At 39.5% G+C, this 24,360-nt stretch overlaps 10 protein-coding genes across 10 annotated transcripts; 3 read left to right on the forward strand and 7 right to left on the reverse strand.

The window, feature by feature from the left end:
* Positions 1-489: 489 nt before the first annotated feature.
* On the reverse strand, positions 490-1,202 carry LOC6644594 (helix-loop-helix protein 1). Its single transcript, XM_002067459.4, has one exon. The coding sequence runs from the start codon at positions 1,191-1,193 to the stop codon at positions 687-689; it is 507 nt and encodes a 168-aa protein (XP_002067495.3). The 5' UTR covers positions 1,194-1,202; the 3' UTR covers positions 490-686.
* Positions 1,203-2,763: 1,561 nt separating this feature from the next.
* Positions 2,764-3,488, forward strand: LOC6644593 (39S ribosomal protein L30, mitochondrial). Its single transcript, XM_002067458.4, has 2 exons — positions 2,764-2,977; positions 3,044-3,488. Exons 1-2 carry the CDS (start codon positions 2,850-2,852, stop codon positions 3,456-3,458), a joined length of 543 nt encoding a protein of 180 aa, XP_002067494.1. The 5' UTR covers positions 2,764-2,849; the 3' UTR covers positions 3,459-3,488.
* Positions 3,489-3,496: 8 nt separating this feature from the next.
* Positions 3,497-4,684, reverse strand: LOC6644535 (torsin-like protein). The gene is made up of 2 exons (XM_002067457.4): positions 4,462-4,684; positions 3,497-4,399 (listed from the first exon to the last, which is right to left on the reverse strand). Exons 1-2 carry the CDS (start codon positions 4,667-4,669, stop codon positions 3,582-3,584), a joined length of 1,026 nt encoding a protein of 341 aa, XP_002067493.1. The 5' UTR covers positions 4,670-4,684; the 3' UTR covers positions 3,497-3,581.
* A 77-nt stretch (positions 4,685-4,761) lies between these two features.
* Positions 4,762-5,666, reverse strand: LOC6644534 (cilia- and flagella-associated protein 299). The gene is made up of 2 exons (XM_002067456.3): positions 5,230-5,666; positions 4,762-5,173 (listed from the first exon to the last, which is right to left on the reverse strand). The coding sequence occupies exons 1-2, from the start codon at positions 5,530-5,532 to the stop codon at positions 4,766-4,768; spliced, it is 711 nt and encodes a 236-aa protein (XP_002067492.1). The 5' UTR covers positions 5,533-5,666; the 3' UTR covers positions 4,762-4,765.
* Positions 5,667-6,022: 356 nt separating this feature from the next.
* Positions 6,023-9,185, reverse strand: LOC6644533 (zinc finger protein with KRAB and SCAN domains 7). The gene is made up of 4 exons (XM_002067455.4): positions 8,112-9,185; positions 7,086-8,049; positions 6,386-7,023; positions 6,023-6,312 (listed from the first exon to the last, which is right to left on the reverse strand). Exons 1-4 carry the CDS (start codon positions 9,088-9,090, stop codon positions 6,212-6,214), a joined length of 2,682 nt encoding a protein of 893 aa, XP_002067491.3. The 5' UTR covers positions 9,091-9,185; the 3' UTR covers positions 6,023-6,211.
* A 210-nt stretch (positions 9,186-9,395) lies between these two features.
* Positions 9,396-10,450, reverse strand: LOC6644532 (probable 6-phosphogluconolactonase). The gene is made up of 3 exons (XM_002067454.4): positions 10,266-10,450; positions 9,624-10,120; positions 9,396-9,559 (listed from the first exon to the last, which is right to left on the reverse strand). The coding sequence occupies exons 1-3, from the start codon at positions 10,402-10,404 to the stop codon at positions 9,449-9,451; spliced, it is 747 nt and encodes a 248-aa protein (XP_002067490.1). The 5' UTR covers positions 10,405-10,450; the 3' UTR covers positions 9,396-9,448.
* A 133-nt stretch (positions 10,451-10,583) lies between these two features.
* On the forward strand, positions 10,584-23,783 carry LOC6644529 (nuclear RNA export factor 1). Its single transcript, XM_002067451.4, has 10 exons — positions 10,584-11,035; positions 11,100-11,254; positions 11,324-11,416; positions 19,759-20,280; positions 20,343-20,452; positions 22,370-22,406; positions 22,506-22,738; positions 22,813-22,990; positions 23,054-23,559; positions 23,640-23,783. The coding sequence occupies exons 1-10, from the start codon at positions 10,894-10,896 to the stop codon at positions 23,737-23,739; spliced, it is 2,076 nt and encodes a 691-aa protein (XP_002067487.4). The 5' UTR covers positions 10,584-10,893; the 3' UTR covers positions 23,740-23,783.
* On the forward strand, positions 12,228-14,384 carry LOC26529581 (putative sodium-dependent multivitamin transporter). Its single transcript, XM_015177972.3, has one exon. It carries the CDS (start codon positions 12,465-12,467, stop codon positions 14,262-14,264), a length of 1,800 nt encoding a protein of 599 aa, XP_015033458.1. The 5' UTR covers positions 12,228-12,464; the 3' UTR covers positions 14,265-14,384.
* LOC6644531 lies at positions 14,312-15,137 on the reverse strand. The gene has a single exon (XM_002067453.4). The coding sequence runs from the start codon at positions 14,826-14,828 to the stop codon at positions 14,403-14,405; it is 426 nt and encodes a 141-aa protein (XP_002067489.2). The 5' UTR covers positions 14,829-15,137; the 3' UTR covers positions 14,312-14,402.
* LOC6644530 lies at positions 16,516-17,424 on the reverse strand. Its single transcript, XM_002067452.4, has 2 exons — positions 17,214-17,424; positions 16,516-17,121 (listed from the first exon to the last, which is right to left on the reverse strand). Exons 1-2 carry the CDS (start codon positions 17,280-17,282, stop codon positions 16,972-16,974), a joined length of 219 nt encoding a protein of 72 aa, XP_002067488.1. The 5' UTR covers positions 17,283-17,424; the 3' UTR covers positions 16,516-16,971.
* Positions 23,784-24,360: the final 577 nt, after the last annotated feature.

Below are 24,360 nucleotides of genomic sequence, written 5' to 3' on the forward strand. Positions count from 1 at the left end.
AAATTTCGAGATATTTTCCATTTATTTTTTGGATATGTTTTAAGAACATTTTAAGAAGTTTTTTTAAAAACAAAAGTTAGTATGTGAAATCGTTGATGTATGCAAGTCTATCTCGCTCCCACTCACAAAAAAACAAATGACCAACTCTAAACTTTTGTTTTACACATGTAAATTGGCTATTTTTCAACAGATTTTTATGAATTTTCATATGTCCATGGATATTGTTAGCAAATATTAGTGTCTGAAATTTGATTGCAATAGTTTCAATATTATTGAAGATAATCTGTCAAAATATAAATATGCTAAAAGACTCTAGTTCTTATAGGGTCTAAGATCTAGGCGGTTATACAGACGGACAGCGATAGGTTTCGAAACGTCTGTATATGCTGATCAAGAATATGTATATATCCCATATTGACATGGCATAATGAACTTTAATAAATTGGATTATTAAATACCATAAAGGAATACAGATAATTATATGCCTTTTAAGAAATTAGGAAGACGAAATTATTTCGAGCTCAAACATTGAGTTGAGAGCTGAAAATATTACCAGTTTTATCATTGATACTCTGTCCACTTGGTCAATATTTATGGCCGGTTTGGTTCTCATATTAGGTGGGCGGAAAGAGCATGGCCTCACTGAAGCTGCAGCTGGTATTGAAGCTAGAGGCATTGGCGTTATCTCAGGGGGTCTCAAGCACATGATTCAAGTAGGCAATGTAGCATATGGCCAATTTAAGGATTTCGATTTTCGACAGCTTCTTGTCGGGCGGCAAAGTGGGCAGAAGTTTACGGAGTTCGGCAAACGATACATTGAAGGCCTCCACACGTATGCGTTCCCGTGTGGCATGGGCAGTGCGATACTTTAATGTGGCCCGACGTCGACGGCGACGCTCTTCACGCGATAGACCCACCAGCTCTGAGGGATCCAGATGGGCAATGGGAGTGGTGCGACGGCGCGGAGCTGGTGTTGGCGGCGGTTGCTGTCCCGGCTGGGAGGCTGTTTCACATGTCATTCGCGCCTGGAAACGCTTGTCGATATCCAATGTGGTACCGGCTGCATAATCCTGATCATTGATTAGTCCATTATTTGCGGATAGAACGAGTTCATCGTCTTCGGGTAGATAGTATCGACCCAGGGCGATGCTCTGTGGAGCTGCCGGCGCCAAATGTGTCATGTCGTATACCATTTTGGCAATCGTCTGCTGAAATCACACAAAACCACAAAAAAAAAACATTTTTTTCTCATTATAAGGGTGAAAACTTTTCCATTTCAAAAATAATTCAACTGAATCTATTATTCTCGACAATATTTTATATTGAAAAATGAATTCTTTCATCCATATTATAGCTAATTACGAGGTTAAAACATTTACTAGTGCTTCTAATCCTTAAATCTAACTTAAGCAATCCTGCTTAGAAAAAATACTTCAGATTGAAAAGATTCTTCAGTATAAACTTAAAAAATTTCATCGTTTAGAACTTTTACTTGAATAATGACAGAAAATAGTTGTGCCCTGTGGAAAATGTTAAAATTTTATTGATTTCGATAATCTCCGTTTACGAAAATAATGATAAATTCTATTCTATATAGAACTTCTGTCTCCCTCATCACTCATTAAAGCCTTTGTTGGAAACTTGGTCTCTGTTATTCTTTCCTCCTTTTCCTCCTCCATTGACAGAAGAAAAGAAGCTGCAACTTGCATTATTTATGGTTTCGTTTTGTGTTAAAGGGGTTAGATCAACCATCACCCTCACCCTTATCGTCAACCTCACCCCTCTATTATGCCCTTTTGTCCTGATGCTGCTGGTCGTGTGTCCTGTTTGCGTTTCATATTATTTTCATTTGTTTTTATTGTTTATTTGCAACATATTTTCACACCTACACAAATAGCTGAAGTTATGTGGGGGGACACGTTTATGATTTGCCCGCGGGAATTGGTATGTGTGGCAAACAGTGGCGAAAACTAAAGGGTGGGGGTTGGGGGAGAAACCCTTTTTGTGGTTACGTGTGATTTTATATTTATTTAATGGGTTTCCATTCAAAACCAAATCACATGAATAGTAAATTTCAGCAATCTGTTCGGTTTTGTTTGTCCTTGTTCTAAAAGAAGCTCATGGAGAAGGTTCAATTTCATTTTATTGCATCTCGCCGATCAGAAATTAAAAAAACCAAAAAGGAATCTAAAAAGAAAAAAAAAACACGCACACACTTTACTATTATTCGTGACTTACAAAAGTCTTGAGCAAACAACTCGCAGCGGACCTATATCTATTCGATTTTCTTATCCTTTTACGTGAAGCTTTAATATCCAACTGATAGTTTGTCGAGATGCTGCAGTCAGCTTTATATGTTGCCAGGAACAACCCCTGATTTTGTGTGTTTCTTTTGCAGGCTAACAATGAACCAATGAGCAAATGCAACCCCTGACAGTAGAAGCCAATTAGAAAATGTTTTGCAAAATCTGACAAGATGGCGAATATGAGACTAGACACGCCCCCTTAAATGCCACGTAGAAGGGATGAAGGATGCTGGTTATTTGAATGCGCGGCTTATTTAAAAGTGTTTTCTCAATCAATCCCAAATTCTAGACATTTTTAATATGTTGAACTTGAGTAGCTTGAATAAGTTTTCTGATCTTAATAAGTGAGGAAAATTGTCATGCTAGATTTCAAGTTTGAATTTTGAATGCGCGGTATTTTTTGAATGCGATAAATCGATATATTTTGATTAACTTTCTATTTCGTGTCTGGCAACACTGAGACTTCTGGCAACACTGATGTCATAACTTTATTTTGCTGCATGGATTTCTTGATTTAATTGAACAAAAAAATAACAAACTAAAATGAATGCAACACAACTGCTTAGACCTTTGCAATTAAGCAACCTAGTTTGCCGCACCTATGGCAAACACAACAAGAAGTTTCTCTACAAGGATGGCAAGAAATACGAGAATATCATATACTATCCCAGGTGAGTACAGATAAAGTGTAAATAATGAAATTTCAAAAGGTTATACTTATCCTTACAACCATCCAGAACGTCTGACCATCAGGATCCAGCCATTGAGCCGGCGAAACTGTTTCGTGTACAACGCATCAAGCCCGTCAAGGGAAACCCCTATTGGGAGAAACGACTGCTTAAGGATCTGGGTCTAGATGGCAAACAAGGCGAGTTTACTGTAGTCAAAAATATACCCGAGAACAATGCCCGATTATGGAAAATCAAGCACTTGATTAAGGTTACCCCAATTACATTTCCCTATGGTGAGCCAAGTGCCGAAGATGTTAAATACACGATACTCAAGGAAAATGGCGAATGCCTTGTGATCAAAGACATTGGACCCGTTGAGAAGCGCATGGATGCGCGAGAATCGTTCGATCAGCAGCCCAAGAGATTGGATACTGACCTCCTACGTAAAGACGCCAGACTTAAGTGGTTAAATCCTTGGTAAAATAAACAAAACCAACAATTGTTTTTATTATTTTGGTGTTGTTTTTTTTTTTTTTTTTAAGCAATATAAAATATTTATAATACACCAAACAGAGGCCATGTTAAGCTTAAACCAATGCATTAATTAATTAATCGCCATAGCCACCTTCTTCTCGAGCGTCTTACAGCCTGCAACGGAAAACATGCCATGCCTTCGATCATAGACGATCGACGTGCCAATGATTTCATCGATAATGGCCTTATCTGGTGATTTGCCCCAACGCCGAAACTCAGCCTCTAGGCACTTGATTACATGCGATTTCTCCAATGGAAGAAATGGCATATAATGATCAATGACATGCGACTCTATTAAGCTGGTTTTTTGCAAACCGCCTTCTACATTATATGCGGCCTTCTGCAGCAACGGTTCAAAGTCGCTTAAAAGTGTCTCCTCGCGCAGTTTACCTCCTTTCATTAAAGTGCCCAGATGATCTGAAACATGAACGCCCGCAGTATTGGATAAGAAAATGAAGATGGCCTTTTTGTGGTCCGTTCCATCATTAAATGCGTTATAATCAACCAATGATGCAAGCGTTTCGAAAATACCGCTAGGCATTTTGTCCACCTCGTCAAAGATGAACAAGGACCGCGGACAGGCTTTTAGGGAATTACGAACGACATCACTGATATGCTGTTTATACGTATCAACACGTATGGCTTCAGGGAAATCAGCTCGACCCAGAAACTTGTGAACAAATTTACTCTCCGAGCCTCTTGTATACAACGCTTTGGCTATGTGGTCGGCCACAAAATTTTTACCGGTTCCGGGCTGGCCCTGAAAGCTAATAACAAGTGGTTTGCGCGAAGTACCTAGATTATTGAAATGGGCGGATATTGCCTGTACAATGTGCTTATTGACTATATGCTGGCCGTAAACTTGTGTCTCTAGATTATACTGAAGAGCTACAATTTAGAAAAAAAATTAAAAATTATTTGTGCTAAAGATTTTAGCAGTATTAACTTACACCGCGTAAGACCCGGAATGCTTCGTTCATCACAGCACTCGTAGAACCGGCAGTAGGTTTGATCTTTAAGCAAGCCATAGCCAGCTCCCACGCCCAAAACTACTGCGGCGGTGGAAATTGGTTCAATACCATCGGCACAATCGGTGTAACATAATATTAGATAAATATATAAAAAACTTACAAAAAGTGTACAATTTGTAAAATGCATTTTTGGTTCTTTTATGTGCAATCGATAGCCAATGTCGGATATCGATATTTTCTATCGATGACTGCATCGGAAAAGAAAAACAATCGATAAAATTAGTCAGCCCAAATATGAATGTGAGTTTATTTCATGATCGTAAAGTATGATAATTCCGTATAACTTGGATTTCACCATTGTCCGTGTAACATTGCCACTTTGCGTTGGGGTTTGCGTTGATGTTACCTGCACATACTTGTGATCACCCTTGTGCTTGAAGCAAAGTCCATAATCTGGATGAGTCATTGTTTGAAAATTGTCAGTATCATTGGACGTTATTTTCCCCTTATGCCAATCAAAAAAACACAAATCTTTATTTCTTGGACGAAGTAGAATTCTAGCCTCAAATATTGCTTTCCAATCGATAGAATCTGGCATCCTTAGACGCCAGTTGCGTAGACTTTGCGCAAAGTCTATATAACCAGATATATCAAAACCGTTATGTTGCCGCATTTGCAAAAATATTATAGTCTATAACTCGAAAATGTATATATTTTAAGCTTTTTTTCAAATATCAAACAACTTACCGACAATCTCCCCACAACATTCCATTTCTCACGGGCGGCTAATGCCATTAGACCAGCATCATTTCCTTTGAAGAATGTCGAAAATGAAATGTCCAATATTTTCGAGTTCAATTGTTTTGCCAAGTTTTCTCTTCTCATATAGAACTCTTCGGTGGTATAGATTGGTTTTTGCGAACGATAACCAAGTTTTATAATCTCTGAGCTACGCATATACCGTGAATCTTCGGGAAGTTTGAATGAGTCCAGATATTCCCTATATGTCTCAAAATTCTGTAAACTATAATCAATGTCAATGGCCTGCATGTCTTGTCTATGGTATGGGCAAATTCTATATGTTTTCCAAAATTATATATATGTTTGTATATCCCTGTTCCTATATGTGTGCTAGCTGTATGGAGTGCTTGAATTGACTGTATATACAATGTCAACTCAAAATCTACACGAAAATTTAAAAATTTCAACACCTACTAGAGCAATCGATTGAAAATAAAGCTAGATACAGTTCAGAATATAGGTACTCAAAAAAGAGTGAGAGAGAGCTATATAGAAAGCAGGGGTAGAAAGAAGTGTTAATACAGGGTGACTTTTTGTTTCCCTTGCCCTTCTAGTAACTCGTTTATTGATGCTGGTAAAGAATAGGCCTATATATCCTACTCTTGCCGACTTTTGTATCAATTTTTGAAAATCTTAAATTCAAGCTTCAAACTTTCCATGTCCTCAAATTAGACATTTATAGCTTCCTTTTGAAAAGATTCTATAGCAGATTACAAATGAATTGCACAATTTATATATGTATGTGTATGTAGAGTAAGTATGCAGTATGTATATAGGATTAATATATACATGCATTTTTTTTTGTTGTTTATTCTCAATCAAGTTTAAATTGTCAAATGTTAAAATGAAATCTAAAAAAAATATCCACTAATGGGTGAAATGTAAACTCTAAATTGGAATTACAAATGGGATGATGATGGTGCAGTGGCTATTTACCAGCCGATTCACTGCCACTGGCATTACTCTGTTGACTATGCTGGCTACTGCTGCCTCCGCCGCCGACTCCACTATGATTATACATGAGATGGGCTAAATTGCAGAAGGAAGAAATGCATGAGAAAAGTCCAATGGAAAATAATATTGAATCGCATTGAGGACCTACCCATTACAACAGGTGGAAAATTAAATGCCCCAAAGGCTGGGGCTGCTGTTGAGGGAAAACTAGCTCCATCCAAATTGGCAACAGGGCCTGCAGTTGCCGGAACAGTTGTTCCCGTGGTAGTCAGGGATGTGGCAGTGGTTGTGGAATTATAGACACCACCGCCGCTGCCACCGCCACTAACCGAAGTCGGTGAATGAAGCACCGCAGTCGAGGTCGCTGTCAAATGCGTTTGGGATTGATTTGTGTGATTTATTTGTTGATGATGATTCTCTTGATAACGACCTGGCGGCATTACTACCGTGGTGAAATGCGATTGATTGCCCTCGTCCAGGAGTCCGGTGCGTTGTAGACGACCCGTTTTTGTCTCAATGTGCTTATTATGGGCACTGAGGCAGTGATTACGCATATTATATAACTGCAGGAAATAGGCGTCACAGTGCGGACACTTGTAACGCTCGCCCGTATGACGACGTATATGGGCCTTGAGATCGTTACTCTGGGTAAAACTCTTGGGACACTGGTCGCATTTGTAGGGTCGCTCACCCGTATGGGTGCGCATGTGAATGGTGAGATTATAGGCACGATGGAAGCTCTTGCCGCAGGTATTGCACAAATTCGGCTTGGTGCCAGTGTGATAGCTGGTAAAAAACAAAAAGGATAAAGATTTACCAATCACATACAATCCTAAATGAAAACTTACCGCTCATGAACCTTGAGATCGGTGGCTCGAGGAAAAGCCTTGACGCAATAACGGCACTTGTATGGCTTTTCACCATTATGCCGACGCATGTGAACCCGCAGATAATCATTACGTGCAAAACTATCACCACAAATGCAACAAAGAAAATTCCTTTGACCCGTATGGGTCTTCTCGTGCTCACGTAATTGCTGGCGCTCCTTAAAGGTCTCCTCACAGCTCTTACAGGCATACAGGAAGTCGGTGTGAAGAAGTGTATGCTTTCGCAAGTATGTCTTACTGGAGAAACGCTTCGAACAGTATTCACAGGTGTGTTCCAGCTGATGTTTTAGCTCACTGCCCTCTGGCACGCCGACGCCGTTGTGTCGACTCAGTTTGTGGCGCTCCAAAGCTTCTGACCGAGCAAATGCCGCCTGGCACAATTCGCATTTGTGCTCCTTGCTACTATGCAGACTTTGGACATGGGCCTTCAAGTGATCGCTTCGGGCAAAAGCCTTGGGACAATGGGGACAACTGTGCGGTTTCTTCTCCAGATGGGAGAGCTTGTGTCGCAGCAAATGACAATGGCGGGAAAAGGTTCGTTGACAGACATCGCAACGATTTTCAGGATTGGGTTCACTTTCATCACGATTGCGGCGACGTCGGCGTTTGGGTTTCTTTGATTTCTGTAGATATTCTCGAACGATTTCCACCTTGGGCTTAGATTGACCATCATTGTTGTCATTCTCATCGTCAGTGCCGCCGACGCCCCCCTCATCCTCATCATCATCATCATCGTCGTCGTCAAGAGGGCTTTCTTCGTCACCGAATTCATAAGTCTCATCATCGTCATCCATCTCTTCTTCATCCTCATCGCTGGGTAGAGTTTTTGTTGGTATTTGGACAGTGGCATTCTCTTCCTCGCTGGGACCCATTTGACTTTCCTGTTTAATGTGCAACACTGACTCAACATGGGCCAATGGCTCAGCTAAAGATAAAAAACAAACATTAGTAAACAAAAGAAGGTCCCTTTGGTTGTTTACCACTTACCCTTGACCTCTGCCTCTGTGGTCTCCAAGGCTTCTGCTTGTTCTGCTTTTTTCCTACGTCTTTTAGTCGCTTTGACATTCACTTGTTCCGCCTCCGGCTCTGCTTCTAAACAAGGCTCTGGTTTAATGTTAAGCCAAAGTGATTCTTTCGCCTCATCATTGTCGTCGTCAGACTCTTCATTACTAGAAATGGGATTCGTATTGCACTGATCATTACCCAACTCGCCTTCCTCCTCCCCCACGGCAACGTCATCCAGCAAGACCTCAACGGATTCCAGCTCATCTGGTCCATCGGGGTCTATGGGTTGCTCATCCTCCTCGGATTTTTGTGATTTGTGCATATTTTTCATGTGCCGCTGCAAATGATCTCGCCGACTAAAGGCTCGATCGCATAAGTTACATTGAACCCGGTCCACTTGGTCATGGATGCGTGACAAATGACTGCGCAGTTGGCGCAACTTTTGGAACTGCTGGGGACAGAATTTGCATTTGAATTCCTCCGCAGGTGATCCCTTTTGGCCGCTATGCTCACGATTTCTATGCAAACGCAGCTCCAGGCTATTGAGGAACTTATCGTGGCACATCTCACATGGCAAGAGAGCCACCTGTTCTGTTTGTGTACTCACTTCATTATGTTTGAGTGCCGGCTCCAGGCCCAGCAACGACATAAGAGAGCAATAGGATTTCTCTGCCTCACGCTTAAAGCGATAAGCTTGGCAGGCTGCCTTAAGGCATTCCTCGCAAATGTGATGTGGCATTTTGGCAGGGGCATCCTCCGAGCGTTCGCACATGTAGCTTGTGCAGGCGTTGAGTATTTCAACCAAATTGGCTCCCTGCTCCATGGGGGCATCGTCGTAGATGAAGTGAAACTGCTGCTCCTCGCCCACCTGACGCAAGCAAATACGGCAGAGGCGTTCGATATTGGCCTTACCGTTACCGCTGGTTGTGGTGGCCATGGCTAATTGTGCACCTGGTTGCATATAGAAAACAATTGGTCTCTAAATTACACCAGCATTGCTCAAAAAGTAATCAAAGAAAACAATTTTATGTCAATTTAATTGTTGTTGGTACTATGGAGCGTGGCCACATTTTGCAACGCGAATCTTCTGGCAACTTTATACAAAGTCAGAGTACTCCCACCCTTATAATGTTGCCACTTGATTCAATCAACACGGCGCGCTATTCAAACTATAAAAAGAGTATGGTCCTGGTTTCTGCCTGTAAATGATAATAGGCACTCTATTAAGCCCCTCAAATAAAACCGTCTTCATTAAAACTAAACTGATAGCATCATTGTAAGTTTTCTTATTATTTTAATTATTAACACAACAATTAATATTACAATTTGAGTTCTTGGCCAGCTCCTGCGTCTGTTATTAAAGTAAGTTTCCCATTAATAGGTTCTATCCAAGCCGATGGATATTGCTTGTCGATGTCAACAAACACTTTCTGCAACAAAAATTTTTGGAAAATTCATTAATCTAGATAATGGATTGCGCAAAAGAAACCGTACCTTGACCACATTCGCCTTGCTGGCACCTGTAACAACAAATGCCACATCCCTAGCATTATTGATCAGCGGCAAAGTGAACGTAATTCTCTCAGGTGGCGGCTTGGGTGAGTTACGTATGGGAATAACCAGACGTGAACTTTCGGCCAACGATTCGGGTTGCTCGGGAAACAGAGAGCAGGTGTGTCCGTCGGGTCCCATGCCCAGTAAAAGCAAATCAAATTGTGGCAAAGTGTCTCCATGCAAACCCAATTTGGATTTCACCTGCTCTTCGTAATTCAGAGCACACTGGTCCAGCGGCTTGGTAGTGTCGGCCTTGATGAATTGTGACTCTTGTATGCTCGGCAATTTGCTTAGCAATTCAGTCTTGTATGCCCAGTACGTGGAATCACTGTGATCGTGGGCCACATAACGCTCATCGCAAAAGAAAAACATCCATCGTGATGTATCCAGGGGTTGGTCAACTAAAGATTTGGTCAACAACTGCACTAAAGAGCCACCTGAAAGTTAAATGCACAGATACATATACATATGTACAAACACACATACATCAGACATACTTGACTTTCTCAAAGTCACCTTAAGTTGAGCTTATCATTACACAAATACAGACAAAATCTTGAATGACCAGTATCTTGTTCTCACCTGACAAGCCAATGGTAAATGATTTCTTGTTAAGTAAGGCCTGCGTAGAGCACCGTTTAACAAGGTCGCTTAAGTTTTGAATTAATTTTGCCTCGCTTTCAGCCAGGATCAATTCAAAAGGACACTTGCGCTCCGGCATTTTAAGTTCAACAATCTCACACAGTACTGCCAGATACTCAAATGTAACACAATTAGGCAGCTCTGCTGATTAGATTATCAAATTTCTTTATCGATAAAAATAATACTAAACAATCGATAAATATATATCGATAATTTACTATCAGCACTGTACAAGAAATTCAGTGTTACCAGATAGCGCGCTTTAACATCTGGCAACAGCAAGATTTGGTGAAATTCACTAACAGTTTTTTTTGGCAGGCAAAAGAAAGGAAAAATTAGGTGAAAATAAATAATAACAATATCAGATTGCGACATACTGTTCTAAATCTACGTAAGTTTCATGTTAACTGGTGATGACTAGTTAGAAAGGCGGGCTTTTGGATACCTGTCTTAACGAGACTGTGAGCACGCGCTGAAAGTAAAGTAAAACAACAAAAAAGAAACAAAAAGGGGAAAATCGCAAAACAAAAAAAACGCAAAAATTTGATTGTATTATATTAAGCAAACAATGCCTAAACGCGGCGGTGGCGGTGGTCAGCGTTACAATAACAACAATGGAGGTGGCATGGGTGGAGGTGGCGGTGGTGGCGGAAGCGGTGGTAACAGCGGCGGCGGCGGTTCACGTTACTCGGCATTGAAAGATTTTGATGGTGAGTCACTCTTTCTATGTTTTTAGGGACTTGCTTGATTCCTTACTCTATCTCGCTCTTGCAGATGCTGACGATCATCAGCGTCGCAAGGATCGCAATAAAAGACGTGTCAGCTTTAAACCTTTCCCACACAAAAAAGATGTCAAATTGCGCGTAGAAGATGCCCGCCGTCTCTGGGATGAAGATGATGATATGACTGAATCAACATCAATGGCCAAGGTTTGTAATCGTATCCGATGAATGAAACATTTGATTTATCTTCAATATGTGTTGTCTCTCTTATCATAGGATCGACCCAGTTCACGAAGACGTGGTTCACCCATACCGAGAGGAAAATTTGCAAAACTAATGCAAAATTCATATGGATGGTATCAAGTAACGGTAAGTTTAGATTCTAGAACTAACTAACTATCGTTTGTGCGATTGGGGCATCCCTAGCAAATGATAACAAAACTATTTTGAACATACACGGATTTATAACTAAAGCGTGTAGCTAAATAATATAACTATGCCAAATTAAGTTGAACATTAAAGTTTATAATCTTTTACTTATCAAGACACACAGACACACACACAGACTGACACATAGGATTGCTATATAGATATAGTAAATATACTCTAACCGATATTGTCTACAGTTGTCATTCCACTAAATGAGATGCAGATAAAGTTTAGATGCTTTACTATTAGATATTGTGTATGCGCCATGTGTGCATTGAGTGTTTTGTTAATTAATTTCTTCAATTGAAGACAAAAAAAAAATCATTAAGTCAACAATAAAAATTTTGCAAGAAGCTGGCCTGGTCGGGCACAGCAGGTCAGTAAAACTAAATACAAGACACAGTAAATACCCTATATATTATACAATGTAGAGCACATTATGTGTGTAATGAAACAATTAAATTTAGAATTATTATTTTTGATGCTGTCAAGTTGTATAGAGCTTTCACTGTAATGACTTGCTCTCCTCTGTCCCCCCCTACTCTCTTTTCGCTGTCGCCATCGGAAAACCGTATCATTGCCATTGAAGTTGCCTCACTTAGCCACTATCTCTCGACGGGGCTATAAAAACGCTGCGTAAGCAGCGCTGAGCAGCGTCGAATCGTCCAACCAAAATTACCAAAGTTCCTGCGTTGTCGGCATGAAAGTTTTTTCATACACACACATATTATCCATTTATTTACTAAACTACAGTCTAACGTGTAAGACGCTGCACCACGCGGCGGTTTTAGAGAATCTCAAGAGGCCGCCTTTAGTGAAAAAACACGGCCCGCCACCTAAGCAATTGGCTATTTTAGCTTATCGAAAGAGATTAAATGTCTAATTAAAGGCAATAACAACAATTATACGTCTAAAGTGTCTTGGAAAAGAAAGGGAAACAAACCGCAACCCACACTAGACTACAAAGGGTAGACTGACAACAAACAGTATGGCTGCTGTTCTAGGAGCTTGGGATTATGCCATCCTGGCTGTGGTCCTTATAATATCCGTAGGAATTGGACTCTATTATCGTTTTGCTGGCAATAAACAGAGCACCACAACGGAATATTTGCTGGCAAATCGTTCTATGGGAGTCACTCCGGTGGCGTTCAGTTTAATGGCCAGTTTCATGTCGGCCATAACCATATTGGGCGTATCCATGGAGAATTATCAATATGGCACCATGTTTGTCATTATCAATATATCCTATGTGGTGGGGACACCCATAGCCGCATATTTAATACTACCCGTATTCTATCGCCTTAAGACGGCCAGTGTGTATGAGTATCTGGAGCTAAGATTCGGTTATGCCGCCCGTTTGGCTGCCTCCTTGAGTTTCTCCATGCAAATGATCCTGTATATGGGCATTGTTGTCTATGCCCCAGCCCTGGCCCTGGAAGCAGTGACGGGTCTTAATCAAATCTTCTCGATTTTAATTGTGGGCGTTGTATGCACTTTCTATGCCACATTGGGTGGCATGAAAGCTGTATTAATCACGGATATATATCAATCACTCTTAATGTTCGTCGCCGTCTTCAGTGTGATCATTTGTGCATGGGTCAAGTCGGGCAGTTTGGAAGAGATTTGGCGCACAGCCCAGGAGAATGGACGCATTGATTTCAGCAACTTCAGTGTCGATCCCACGGAGCGGCATACCTGGTTCACTCAAATACTGGGCGGCCTGGCCACTTATCTTGCCATCTATGGAGTGAATCAGACTCAAGTTCAACGTCTATTGGCCGTACACAATTTACGTTCGGCACGTGCGGCTCTCTGGTGGTGCTTACCCATACTCTGCCTGTTGAGCGTTAGCACTTGCTTCTCCGGTCTGTGTATCTATTGGTACTACAAGAATTGTGATCCCGTTCTGGAGGGTCGTGTCGGTTCCAGGGATCAGGTGATGCCTTTGTTTGTGGTGGACACCATGAGTCAGTATACGGGTCTATCGGGCCTCTTTGTATCGGGAATATTCTGTGCCAGTCTTTCGACCATTAGTTCGGCCATTAGTTCATTGGCCGCTGTCACCTTGGAGGATTATCTTAAGCCGCTAATCCGTGGACTAACCCAGCGCACTCTCAACGATCAGCAGTCTCTGCTGTATTCGAAATTGCTGTCCGTTTTCTTTGGAGCCGTTTGCATTGGTCTGGCCTTTCTGGCTGGCTCCTTTGGTGGACTTTTGCAGGCGGCTCTATCGATTTTCGGCATCATTGGTGGACCACTTTTGGGTCTATTCAGCCTCGGCATGTATGTGCCCAAGGCGAATCAAAAGGGGGCCATCGGAGGATTACTCATCTCGTTGGCCTTTTCGTTTTGGATAGGATTCGGTCAACCGAAACCGCCAATAATCAGTTTACCCATGTCCACGGATGGTTGTCCCATAACCGAATTTAGCCAGAGTCGTGCCAGTGACATATTTCTGACAAATTTGCGAGCGGACCCCGACCAGGATCAGGACCAACACTATTTCTACTTGTATAGAATAAGCTATATGTGGTATGCTGCTTTAGGCTTTCTGGTGGCCTTCTTTGTCGGTTGGCTACTCTCCTATCTGTTCGCTTGGCTGAAATGGGATGACAATCGACGTATTTACCAAGATCTCGATTGTACCCTAATCAAGCATGATCTTTTTGTGCCGCCATTGGCGAGGCGCTTGCAAAGGCAGCAAATGCCACGATTAGTGGTCACGGGAACCAGTTCAGAATTTGTTAACGATGTCTCAACAACAATTGAGGATCAGACCAAATCATGAAGAGAGAAGAACACATTCAATGAAATGTTCTTAACCTTTTTTCGGGCTTTTCTTCTTGTAGATTTTTTTTTATTGAATTTTCACTTTTAATAAACATGAAACGACAATTATATATGTAAATTGTAGAGTTTCTCACTCTCAAGCATCGGCTGGTGGTGGACTACTCTTGGACTCGTAGAAATTACGCTCATGGGATAAATGCCACAAGGCCAGAAGACGTGTCAATTCCTTGTAGCTTAATGTCTGAATATTCTGACGATTTGCCATTTGGACACCAGCCGTTTGTAGTTCCTCAACAAATGTATCAAATTCTTTGGGATGATCGTTGTTGTTGTTGTTGCTATTGCGTCCAGCAATGCGAGCAATATTTGTGGATTCCGTTTCCAAGTCCGATCCCTGCTGCTGTTGATCCTGCTCAATCGAATCCACGGCAACTAGCTCCTGATCATTAGTCATGGGAAGAGGCAAGGCCACAGTTGCCATTACCATCATCATCATCATCATCAGCAGGAATAGATGAGGAAATAGAGAACCCGTAAATCTCATAATTACGTCCGATTGCATGAAATGTTGCCTCTGCACTGATGATGATGTTTGACTTGTTGACGACGACGACGACGACAACCACAACAACAACAATGTTTGGATGATAATGATGATGAAACAACGCCTTTCAATTTTCGATCGTTTTGCCTGTACACCACCCTCACATCACCTTCCTTGCTCCTCCTCCCTCTCTGGGTTTAGTAATTTCTATTACTTACTCTCTCTCTATGTGTTTGTGTGTGTGTGTGTGTAAACCTCTGTGATGCTGCTGATTGAAAAGTCTGTGGTCTGTGGAAGGGTTGTACAAATTACCATGTATATATACTGCATATCTTCATATATACATATATATTTTATCTACATTGGCCTGACCGAGTGATGGACCCCCACCATCCAACCAAATAGAATGAACGACTGCGCACTTTTTTTTTTGCTTACCCGCTTTTTTTTCCATTTGTGCTTTCGCGTTTTCCTTTTGTTTTTGTACACTAACATACATACATATAGATGTATCCGATTTCTTGTGTTTTAATCTTATCAAGTTTAATGTTTTGTGTTTGGGTTCTCTTTTTCATTTCACGCTTATTTTGTCATTTTTTATAGCATGCTTTTAGGGATGCAATATTTTTTGCAGTCAATACCCTACATTTTTCTTTAGTGCAAAACGATGAAAAAACTTTACGATTTTGTAAAAATTTCAGATCGAGTTCGAATTTTGAATTACATATGTATATACTTTCTTAAACCAAAGAAACCACGAAATTGTGGCAATAATAACGTGGATGGAATATGTAAAAAAAAAGGATCCTCGCCTCAATGAAGGTTAGGATATTGTGGATTTTAAATGTCCTTGTTGAACTTAAACCAAAATAGGGGGCAAATCTAATGCAGAGCTTATAAGTAAATGATCTAGATTCGCATCAAACTTATTTTACAAAAACACAAAAATTCTAGAAGTAAATTCAAGGGTATTGTTGGCAAAGAAAAATGTATCTAAAGATTTCCGGTAATTTCGAAAACTTGTCCCAATGTGGCAACACTGTGGTTGAATAAGTGCATAAAGTGCTTTACGTTCAAACATACCCACATACATACATACATATGTACATATAAACATATCAATTAGCACGTGCTTTAATCGAAAATAAAGGTAATTGTTATTAATATTATATATATGTATGTATGTACATATCATATGTATGTATGTATGTATATGTAATTAAGAGTTGCCAAAACTGACTCACACCGCCCACTACACACACACACACCGACACTCAGTCAAACACTTGCATATGCGTGTCTGCTTGTGATAAAGAGAGGAAGAGAATCCAAGCACATTGTCTGGGTGCTGCTGCTGCGCTGCTGTTGCTGCTGCTGCAGAAGCGTCGCGTAGCATCGCCTGATGTCATCGGCCAGCAATGCGTTTGTATGTTGTTGTTATTGTTGTTGTTACTGCTGATGTTGTTGTTGTTATTGTTATTATTGTCGCTGGATTGGATCGCTTTTTCTTATCGCTTCAATTGAATTGGCAATTCTCTTTGTCTCCCTCTCTGTCTCTCCCATTAACCGCTTCTCCTTGCTTTAGCCGCATTTACTGTTTGTTTTGTTGCGCTTCTGCTTCATTTATTTTATTATTATTTTATTTTTTTTGCTCTTTGTCGGCAAAAATAAAAAAGAAGGCTATTTATTTGATTTTTGTTTTTTAGTATTATTTATAAAAAAAAATGCTTGAACAATTTATAATTTATAATTAAGTCTTTGACAGTTTAGCTTGATTAATATTTACACACAAGCACACACACATAAGTTCACACACACACACACACGCACATACAAAAACAGCCATGAAATGTTTCTCCTGCTTTCAACTCCTGCTGCTGCTCCACTCTCTCCCACTCGCTCACTCTCTTTCTCTTTAACACTCTTCGGCAAACACACATGTCGTGTATTTTTGGAGAACAAAAAAAGAAAACAAAAAATAAAGAACATTCCACACACGCCAAAAACAAAAAAAAAAACAATACAAAAATATGAAATGACTATTTCTGAAGAGGTGAAGTGAGGTGTTTAAATGAAGCTCGAACCTTCTCCTCTCTCCTCTTGTTATCCTTTGTTTTATTTACGCTCTCTCTCGTTCTCTCTCTCTCGCACTGCTTTGCTGCTATTCCTCTAGATTTTGATCTGTGCTGCTCACTGTCTTATGTTGTTGTTGTTGTGTGGTTGTTGTTGTTGTTGTAGTACGGGTCATGGTAAAAACACCTGTACTGCCCACATCATCCAAGGGCTGAGCTATTATCGTTGATGTAGTACTCTGAAAATGTTTTTGTTTTTGTTCAGTTAGTGAAACTCTTTTTAACTCTTTACATTGAATGGTGGGTGGAGGGGTTGGGGGTGGTTACTTACCCCATTTTTGGTCTCATCGGGACTCCAAGAGCGTTTATCATCCAAATCCTTTGAGCAACAGCCACCCATAATTATTTATTTATTTATTTTTTTTCTTTAAAAGACGAATTTCGATAGGAAATGTAATTTTGAAGGTGTGTTTTCTTTTTTTTTCCCTTTTCTTTTTGGTTGCTTCTAGCTTGCAGGGCTGTCAGCGAATGGGGCAAACCAATTGCCGGTTTGCACTTGTTAGCCAGCCAGCCCAGCGCCAAACCCATGGCGACAATGCTAACAGCAGCAGCAGCGGCAGCGACGTTAACGTCAGCGTCAACGTCAGCGTCATTGCGCGTTTTCATATCAATTCTGGAAATGTGTCTCAGTACGGTCGTATTTCGGCATTGTATGAGACATACAATGGTGGAATTTATATATTTATTTATATTGTATATGTCTGTATTCTTTACACACAATGTTAAACAAACAAGAAACGCACTCGCATAACCAACCGCCCCACCACCCACCACCCCCTATAGTCAACTAGTAACCACCACCCACCACATGTAGGGTATGTATTCCATATGCCTTAGGTGGTTTGGCATTCCCAATTCCCCCAACTGCTGAGTAATTGACTAACTTGACTGACTGAAAGAGTCATCATCTTTATTTTTAAGTCAAAGCTTTTCCTAGTTTCTGCCATAATCTCGGGTGTGTCAAGGTGATGTTGGTTGAATGGCGGCAACAAATTCCTATATTATAGTCGAGAAATTCTAGAGAATAATCTTCTTTTGTTATATGGTCATGATTAGAGACATTTCCATCTAATTATTGGCTACGATTGGCATTCGAAACGATAACAAATAACAGTTAATTCTCGGTAAATGTTTACACTAAAAAGATATATACAAGATCTCTCAATATATAGACTCGTAAAGGTGGTACAATTCTCTTTTTCCATGCCATACGACTTTTTCAACGTCGGGGTCACCATTTTTGAAATAAAGGTTTAAGAGAATACTTAAGGGCATTAATGATATAAGCCAACAAACTGTTGTACAAAAGTCCTAATATAAGCCAAGAGAATTTGTTTGACCCAATAGCATTTTGGGCATAAACACGAAAACAGAGCTAATGCCCATAATGAATAATATTTATTAAATTAATGCGACACAAATGAATGGCTGGATCACTTATCAGTTATCGCCCCTAATGTTGAACAAGGGAATGGGGAGATGAATGGGCGAGTGGTGGAACAATGAAAAGAGTTGGCTTTGGTAAGTGGAATGAGTAATCAGTATTGGCCCCTAAAATGCGTGTTGTTTGGTCTATGTTACCAATAACTGAAGTCAAGTAGTTGGCCTAATCCCCGTATTAGTTTAGTTAATGATTCATTTTTAAGGGTACATTAAAAGTCGAGGCTTGGAATTCAAACTAGTATTCTAATAATGTAAAGACAACAAAGACAACTGCTTAGCTGCTGCTGCACCTTTTCTATGATTCAGTCACATAGTTATGTCTGTTTGTGCCCGCCCCGTGCCTCCTTTGCGCGTCCTCGTGTAACTGTCATCGTATAATTATCATTATCAAAATGCTCGTAATTAAATCACAGACATTTAGCGGAGATAAGCAGCAGCAGCAACAGCAGCGACCGCACCGCACCTCAAAAAAGAAAAAAAAATAGAACCAAAACGCGCCAATCAAATCAAATTGAAAAACCAACGTAATTAAGCCAAAGAGCCAAATGACATTGAAGCGAAAAACGATATGCAAATATCAAATATGTATATCTATACTTTTCCGATTGAGAATTGCAGAAAGATTAAACGATGCCATAATAAAAACTAATTACTTTCAAATGGAAATCAAATAAAATCATTTTTTTTTGTTTTGTTTTGTTTTTCTCAATTACTTTTATCAATCGGAAATTGCTTCTGGAATAATGGGCAGTGAGAAGGTTATTAATGTATATTTATATATATATAGGAACTTGTATAATATTGAATAAAACTTGTTATTATAGTCCCTCTCTCTCTCTCTCTCTCTCTCTCCGGGCCAATCGCATTTCCGTCTTGATATGAATCATTTATAATCTATATGAAACAAAAGAGAGAGAGTGTTAAAGATTCTTATTGTGATTCTCATAGTTTGTATGTGTCATTCATTGTTTGAATTTTGCTTATCTCTAGCAATTGTGATAAAAGAACAAAATGAAGCTATCATTATTGAGGCCATTCCCATGAGTTTGTCGTACAAGATGATCTAAATATTGCCAAATGTTTGTCGAGTGATTAAAATCTAAAAAACTCGTGATGGCATTCACAAGAAGAGAGTCATTGAAAGTTGTAGACGGTATAAATAAATCAAGATTTTCGATTAATTTATTAATTGGAGTAGAATCTCATGTGACATTTGAAAGGGCAGCGCCCTTAAAAAAAAATCCAGGTCAGGGGTTTGTCTATGTCATGCGTGACAAGACCAATATATGACATAATACTCTTATCTCTAGCCATAAAAAATATATATATAGTGTGTATGATAAATCTCTATCTCTCTCTCTATCTTTTTTCAGATACATAATGGACAAATCTATGACAAGGAGACATTAATACGTGCCTTATTGGCGGCCATGTCACCGCATGTCTTTATACCGCAATATTGGCGTGTAGAACGGCATTCAGTTATCTTTTATACGGACGATTTTGAGTTGGCCGAACGTATACAACAATTGGGTAGACATGCCCAGCTTCCGGACGGTTTCCGTTTAATGCCACGTGTACGTAGTGGCATACCATTGGTGGCCATTGATGATGAGTTCAAGCTGAAGATGAAAACGGCAATGGCGAAACGTTATAACGTACAGACCAAGGCATTGGATCTATCACGCTTTCATTGTGATCCCGATATTAAACCAATATTTTGTCCACTCTTTCGTGCCAATGTGATGAGCGCAGCATTGGATATAATCAGTGAGAATATACCCGATATAGTGGCAATCAATTTGAATGAAAACAATATGACAACCATGGAGGCGTTCAAGTCGGTGGAGAAACGTTTACCTAATCTCAGGATACTCTATTTGGGTGATAATAAGGTGAGTTTTGCTTGAAAAGCTAATGAATTGGATTTACTGTAACATTCTTATCTAAATTATAGCTTCCTTCGTTGGCCCATCTATTGGTGTTTCGTAATTTGCCGATTGTCGAATTGGTATTACGTAATAATCCTTGCCGTTCACGTTATAAGGATCTTCAGCATTTTGTCAGGTATACTATATAGTGTAATCAACAACTATCCTTCTATCTGATCTTTCTAGAGATCTAGAGATCATGACGACAGCGTGGAACAAAAAGGATTTTAATACAATATATGTATAATATATACATTTACATATTAAGTGTTTGTCCCACCAACTCAATTTCTATTGAATGGCAATTCTTTTGCAATTTACCAACACTACTACTAACACCACTCCATTTTCACACCAAATTGAGTTATCAATAGAGACAGAGATTCTGTGTTGGAAATGCAAAAGTCGCAATGCATTTGAGGCGACAATAATAGAAATCAGCAACTTTTCTTTGCCATAAATTACCAAATGAGGGGACAAAGGCAAAGTGATGGCTAGATAGAGAACAGAGTGAAAAAGATTTTAATAACACTCAATTTTCAAGTAGAACAGGCTTTTTGTCTGTCTTTAAAAGAAAGAAAAAGGAAAAAAAAAAAAGAAAAACCAAAAAAAAAAACAGAAGAAAATCATAAAAAGAAAACAAAAAAGAAAGAAAAAAAAGCTAAAAATAAAAAAAAACTAAAAAAGAATGTTGAACACATCACTCTTACCCCGAACCCAGCAGAGAGCCAAGCAAAGACATTTAACAACACTGGAACAGGAACCTGAAACTGCAACGGGACTGACCTGACTGACTAACTGAGCCACATGCATTTCCGTTCCATGGGGCAGCACTACAAAAATATAAACAAATGGGCAACCACATGCATCCAGCGAAACAACCACCCAGCTAAACAGTACTGACCCAACCCACCGATAACAACAACAACAAAAACGAACGCCAATTAATCGAGAATAATACCGTTCGCCGCTCACACATGCTGAGGCATGCACACACACACACATGCACACGCAGGAAATGTTCATATTGAAGGACAATATCCATTGCGCTGTGTATTGTTGTTGTGCTGTGTTGTGTTGTTGTTGCATTTGCGGCGAAGGTTTCGAAGAGAGAATGAGAGATAGAGAGAACTTTAGATAAACAACAGTTAAGTTGGGTGCGCAGCGTTCAGCTAAACAGACTAACTAACAGACAGACTCTGCTACCACTGAAATGGACTAAAATGGACAACGGAATGAAAACGGAAAGGACATTAAGCTGACGCTAGCGGCCGGCCTTAACCTCACACAAATCACAAATTACTGTGTGTGTATGTGTGTGTGGGCTGTGTGTTGGGATGTTATGTGTTGTAGTTGTTCTACTTGTTGCTGTTGCTGCTGCTGCTGCTACTGCTGCAGTTGTTGCATTTCATAATTTAGTAAATGTTTGAACAAAATGAAATGAAATGAAACGCTTAAGGCAATGGAGCGGAATGCAATGGGCGAAACAAACAAACAAAACCAAAAAAAACGAAACAAAATGAAATGAAAACAGAAATGACAAAATGATTTTGGCTGTTGGGTTCAAATTGTTTGTTGAAAAAATGAAAAAAAGAACCAAAAAAAAAATAAAAAACAAAAAAAATGGAAAAAATAAAAAAAATATAAAAGAAAGGAAAAAAAAAAATAAGAAAAAAAAACAACAATAAAATTAAGTTATATAAAACTGCACAAAAATGTCATGTTCTACTCTAAAAAATTTGTAGTTTCCTCAACATAATTTTTGGTTAAGATTTTTATACCAAATAAAAACCAATTGCCTCTGTTTCTTCATTTATTTTGAGAGAGAAAAAGAAAACGAGAAAGCGTTACTTCAGAACAAAAACCATAAAGTTAAGAAATTTAATGCCTATCCAGCATGTAACTCTCTGAAACTCTGATAACTTCATAATCGCATAATTTTCGTAGTTTTGGTACACATATTCGTTATATAAATTCATAAATAATGCCTTATTTCTTTTGAAAACCTAAACCCAAAACGTTCGAATATCCAAAAAATTCGAACATTTTACAGCGAAGTACGACGAAAGTTTCCCAAACTGCAGAAATTGGTAAGTTTCAAAAAATACATTTATATACCTCTATATTAACAAACAAATGAGAATGAAATTGAATAACAATTTGTGACTATATAAACACAACAAACGCAGGATGGAGAAGCCCTGGAACCGCAAGTGAATTTTGATTTGAATGAAACAGCCACCTTACCAACAACGAAAGCCTCTTTTCTATGCGATAATGCCGGCGCTGAGCTGGTACGCCAATTTTTGGATCAATACTTTAACATATTCGATTCGGAGAGTCGTCAGTTATTATTGGATGCATATCATGAGCATGCCTTATTATCAATAACAATGCCATCGGCCAATCAAGCAGGCGGCAGGTAATTCAAAAGCAAATTGCAAAAAACAAAATTTAGAAAATTCCTTACCATTAATCGAATTTTTTTGTTGGCAGATTGAATAGCTTTTGGAAATTTAATCGTAATCTGAGACGTGTTGTCAATTCGGAACGTGATGATCTGCGTACAAAACTATTGAAAAGTGGTCGTCTGGCATGTGTTTCCACATTGGATGAATGGCCGCGTACTGTACACGAGAGACGTACATTCACGGTCGATCTGACATTATATAATGTAAGTGGATTTGATCCTTGTTCCTTCATGTCATGTTATTAACCACATTTCTCTCTTTATTAGCCTCAAATGATGGTGTTCACGGTGACGGGTCTCTTCAAAGAGCTGACCAATGATAACGATGGTCCAAGCTCAACCTCCTCCATGCAACCGTATGAACTGCGGCATTTTGTGCGCACATTTGTTGTGGTGCCACAGAATACGGGATTCTGCATTCGCAACGAAACCATTTTCATAACGAATGCCTCGCAGGATCAGTTACGTGAATATAAACGTTCATTGCATCAACCAGCTCCTGGTGGCTCTAACGCAGCAGGAGGGCCATTAGCCACGGGATTGACAGTTGTGGGCGGTGGACCAGCCACCACGGACAATTCGTTGAGGAATCGCCTCAATCCAGGTGGGAATGAGGTAGTTGCTGCTGCTGCCATTCTACCGCCAAGTGCAGGAGTTGGACCAAATGCAGCAACTGGCAGTGCTGGGTCACCGCCAACTGATGATGCAACCAAAATGCAAATGGTTCAGGCCATGAGTGCACAGAGTCAAATGAATTTGGACTGGAGTCGCAAGTGAGTAGATAAAAGGGCGAGTCTTCTTTGTTGGGGCGTTTAGTTTAAACTGGACCATTTCTTGTTTGTTTTTTTCTTAGATGTCTGGAAGAGACCAATTGGGACTTTAATCATGCCGCCTTTGTGTTCGAGAAACTGTTCAAAGAGAATAAAATACCGCCAGAGGCCTTTGTAAAATAAGTCCAGCCATTATCAACAGTTAATACAATATATCCTTAAATGAATCCTAGTTTGTATATGGGGGGGATGATTATTTTTGTTTCTTGATTTGTTTTCTTTTGCTGTTTGTAATATTAAATTTTTTTTTTCGCTCAAAATGTGTTTTCTAAGCAATAAGAAATGAAAACTTGCTAATTTTATCATTTAAGTTGCCAAATTTGGCAAAATATACACACACACAATTGTTAACACACAGAGACAGATAAACACACACACATGCAGAATTAACTGAAGTTTACTGTCTGCTGAATAAGCACAAATTTATATTAAACTTCTCTTAATTCTTGCCCCCAAAACGCCCCCGCCCCGCCCGCCTTCAACCACCTTCGAATTTTCTTCTGTACCGGACAAGCAATAGCATTGAAGATGGTGTAAATTGATATACATAGATAAATTTGACTTGATTCTTTTGTTTTAATTATTACAATTTTTTTTTATTCTATTCTGATTTTGATAGTGAAAATAACGAATTAGTATAAAACGGTTAAGTAAAGTATATATATATATATATATATACACGTTTAGGCTTTAAGAGACTTTGAATTAGCTGTATGGTATATAAAAAAACAAAACAAAATAAAA

Source organism: Drosophila willistoni (genome assembly GCF_018902025.1).
Source record: "Drosophila willistoni isolate 14030-0811.24 chromosome XL unlocalized genomic scaffold, UCI_dwil_1.1 Seg142, whole genome shotgun sequence".
NCBI lineage: Eukaryota > Metazoa > Arthropoda > Insecta > Diptera > Drosophilidae > Drosophila > Drosophila willistoni.

Excerpts from the sequence above, each read along its gene's own strand:
- LOC6644534 (XM_002067456.3), bottom strand. The coding sequence starts at position 5,532 with ATGCAGGCCATTGACATTGATTATAGTTTACAGAATTTTGAGACATAT. Across the intron at positions 5,174-5,229 it reads ATGTTGTGGGGAGATTGTCG|ACTATAATATTTTTGCAAAT; the intron begins GTAAGTTGTTTG and ends TTCGAGTTATAG.
- LOC6644594 (XM_002067459.4), bottom strand. The coding sequence starts at position 1,193 with ATGGTATACGACATGACACATTTGGCGCCGGCAGCTCCACAGAGCATC.
- LOC26529581 (XM_015177972.3), top strand. The coding sequence starts at position 12,465 with ATGGCTGCTGTTCTAGGAGCTTGGGATTATGCCATCCTGGCTGTGGTC.
- LOC6644535 (XM_002067457.4), bottom strand. The coding sequence starts at position 4,669 with ATGCATTTTACAAATTGTACACTTTTTGTAAGTTTTTTATATATTTAT. Across the intron at positions 4,400-4,461 it reads CATTCCGGGTCTTACGCGGT|CTCTTCAGTATAATCTAGAG; the intron begins GTAAGTTAATAC and ends TCTAAATTGTAG.
- LOC6644532 (XM_002067454.4), bottom strand. The coding sequence starts at position 10,404 with ATGCCGGAGCGCAAGTGTCCTTTTGAATTGATCCTGGCTGAAAGCGAG. Across the intron at positions 10,121-10,265 it reads ATTTACCATTGGCTTGTCAG|GTGGCTCTTTAGTGCAGTTG; the intron begins GTGAGAACAAGA and ends TTTAACTTTCAG. Across the intron at positions 9,560-9,623 it reads GCAAGGCGAATGTGGTCAAG|AAAGTGTTTGTTGACATCGA; the intron begins GTACGGTTTCTT and ends TTTTTGTTGCAG.
- LOC6644533 (XM_002067455.4), bottom strand. The coding sequence starts at position 9,090 with ATGCAACCAGGTGCACAATTAGCCATGGCCACCACAACCAGCGGTAAC. Across the intron at positions 8,050-8,111 it reads CACAGAGGCAGAGGTCAAGG|CTGAGCCATTGGCCCATGTT; the intron begins GTAAGTGGTAAA and ends TTTTATCTTTAG. Across the intron at positions 7,024-7,085 it reads GATCTCAAGGTTCATGAGCG|CTATCACACTGGCACCAAGC; the intron begins GTAAGTTTTCAT and ends GTTTTTTACCAG.
- LOC6644593 (XM_002067458.4), top strand. The coding sequence starts at position 2,850 with ATGAATGCAACACAACTGCTTAGACCTTTGCAATTAAGCAACCTAGTT. Across the intron at positions 2,978-3,043 it reads AATATCATATACTATCCCAG|AACGTCTGACCATCAGGATC; the intron begins GTGAGTACAGAT and ends ACAACCATCCAG.
- LOC6644530 (XM_002067452.4), bottom strand. The coding sequence starts at position 17,282 with ATGGGTGGCTGTTGCTCAAAGGATTTGGATGATAAACGCTCTTGGAGT. Across the intron at positions 17,122-17,213 it reads CCGATGAGACCAAAAATGGG|AGTACTACATCAACGATAAT; the intron begins GTAAGTAACCAC and ends AAACATTTTCAG.
- LOC6644529 (XM_002067451.4), top strand. The coding sequence starts at position 10,894 with ATGCCTAAACGCGGCGGTGGCGGTGGTCAGCGTTACAATAACAACAAT. Across the intron at positions 11,255-11,323 it reads AATCAACATCAATGGCCAAG|GATCGACCCAGTTCACGAAG; the intron begins GTTTGTAATCGT and ends CTCTTATCATAG. Across the intron at positions 22,991-23,053 it reads TCGATCTGACATTATATAAT|CCTCAAATGATGGTGTTCAC; the intron begins GTAAGTGGATTT and ends TCTCTTTATTAG.
- LOC6644531 (XM_002067453.4), bottom strand. The coding sequence starts at position 14,828 with ATGCAATCGGACGTAATTATGAGATTTACGGGTTCTCTATTTCCTCAT.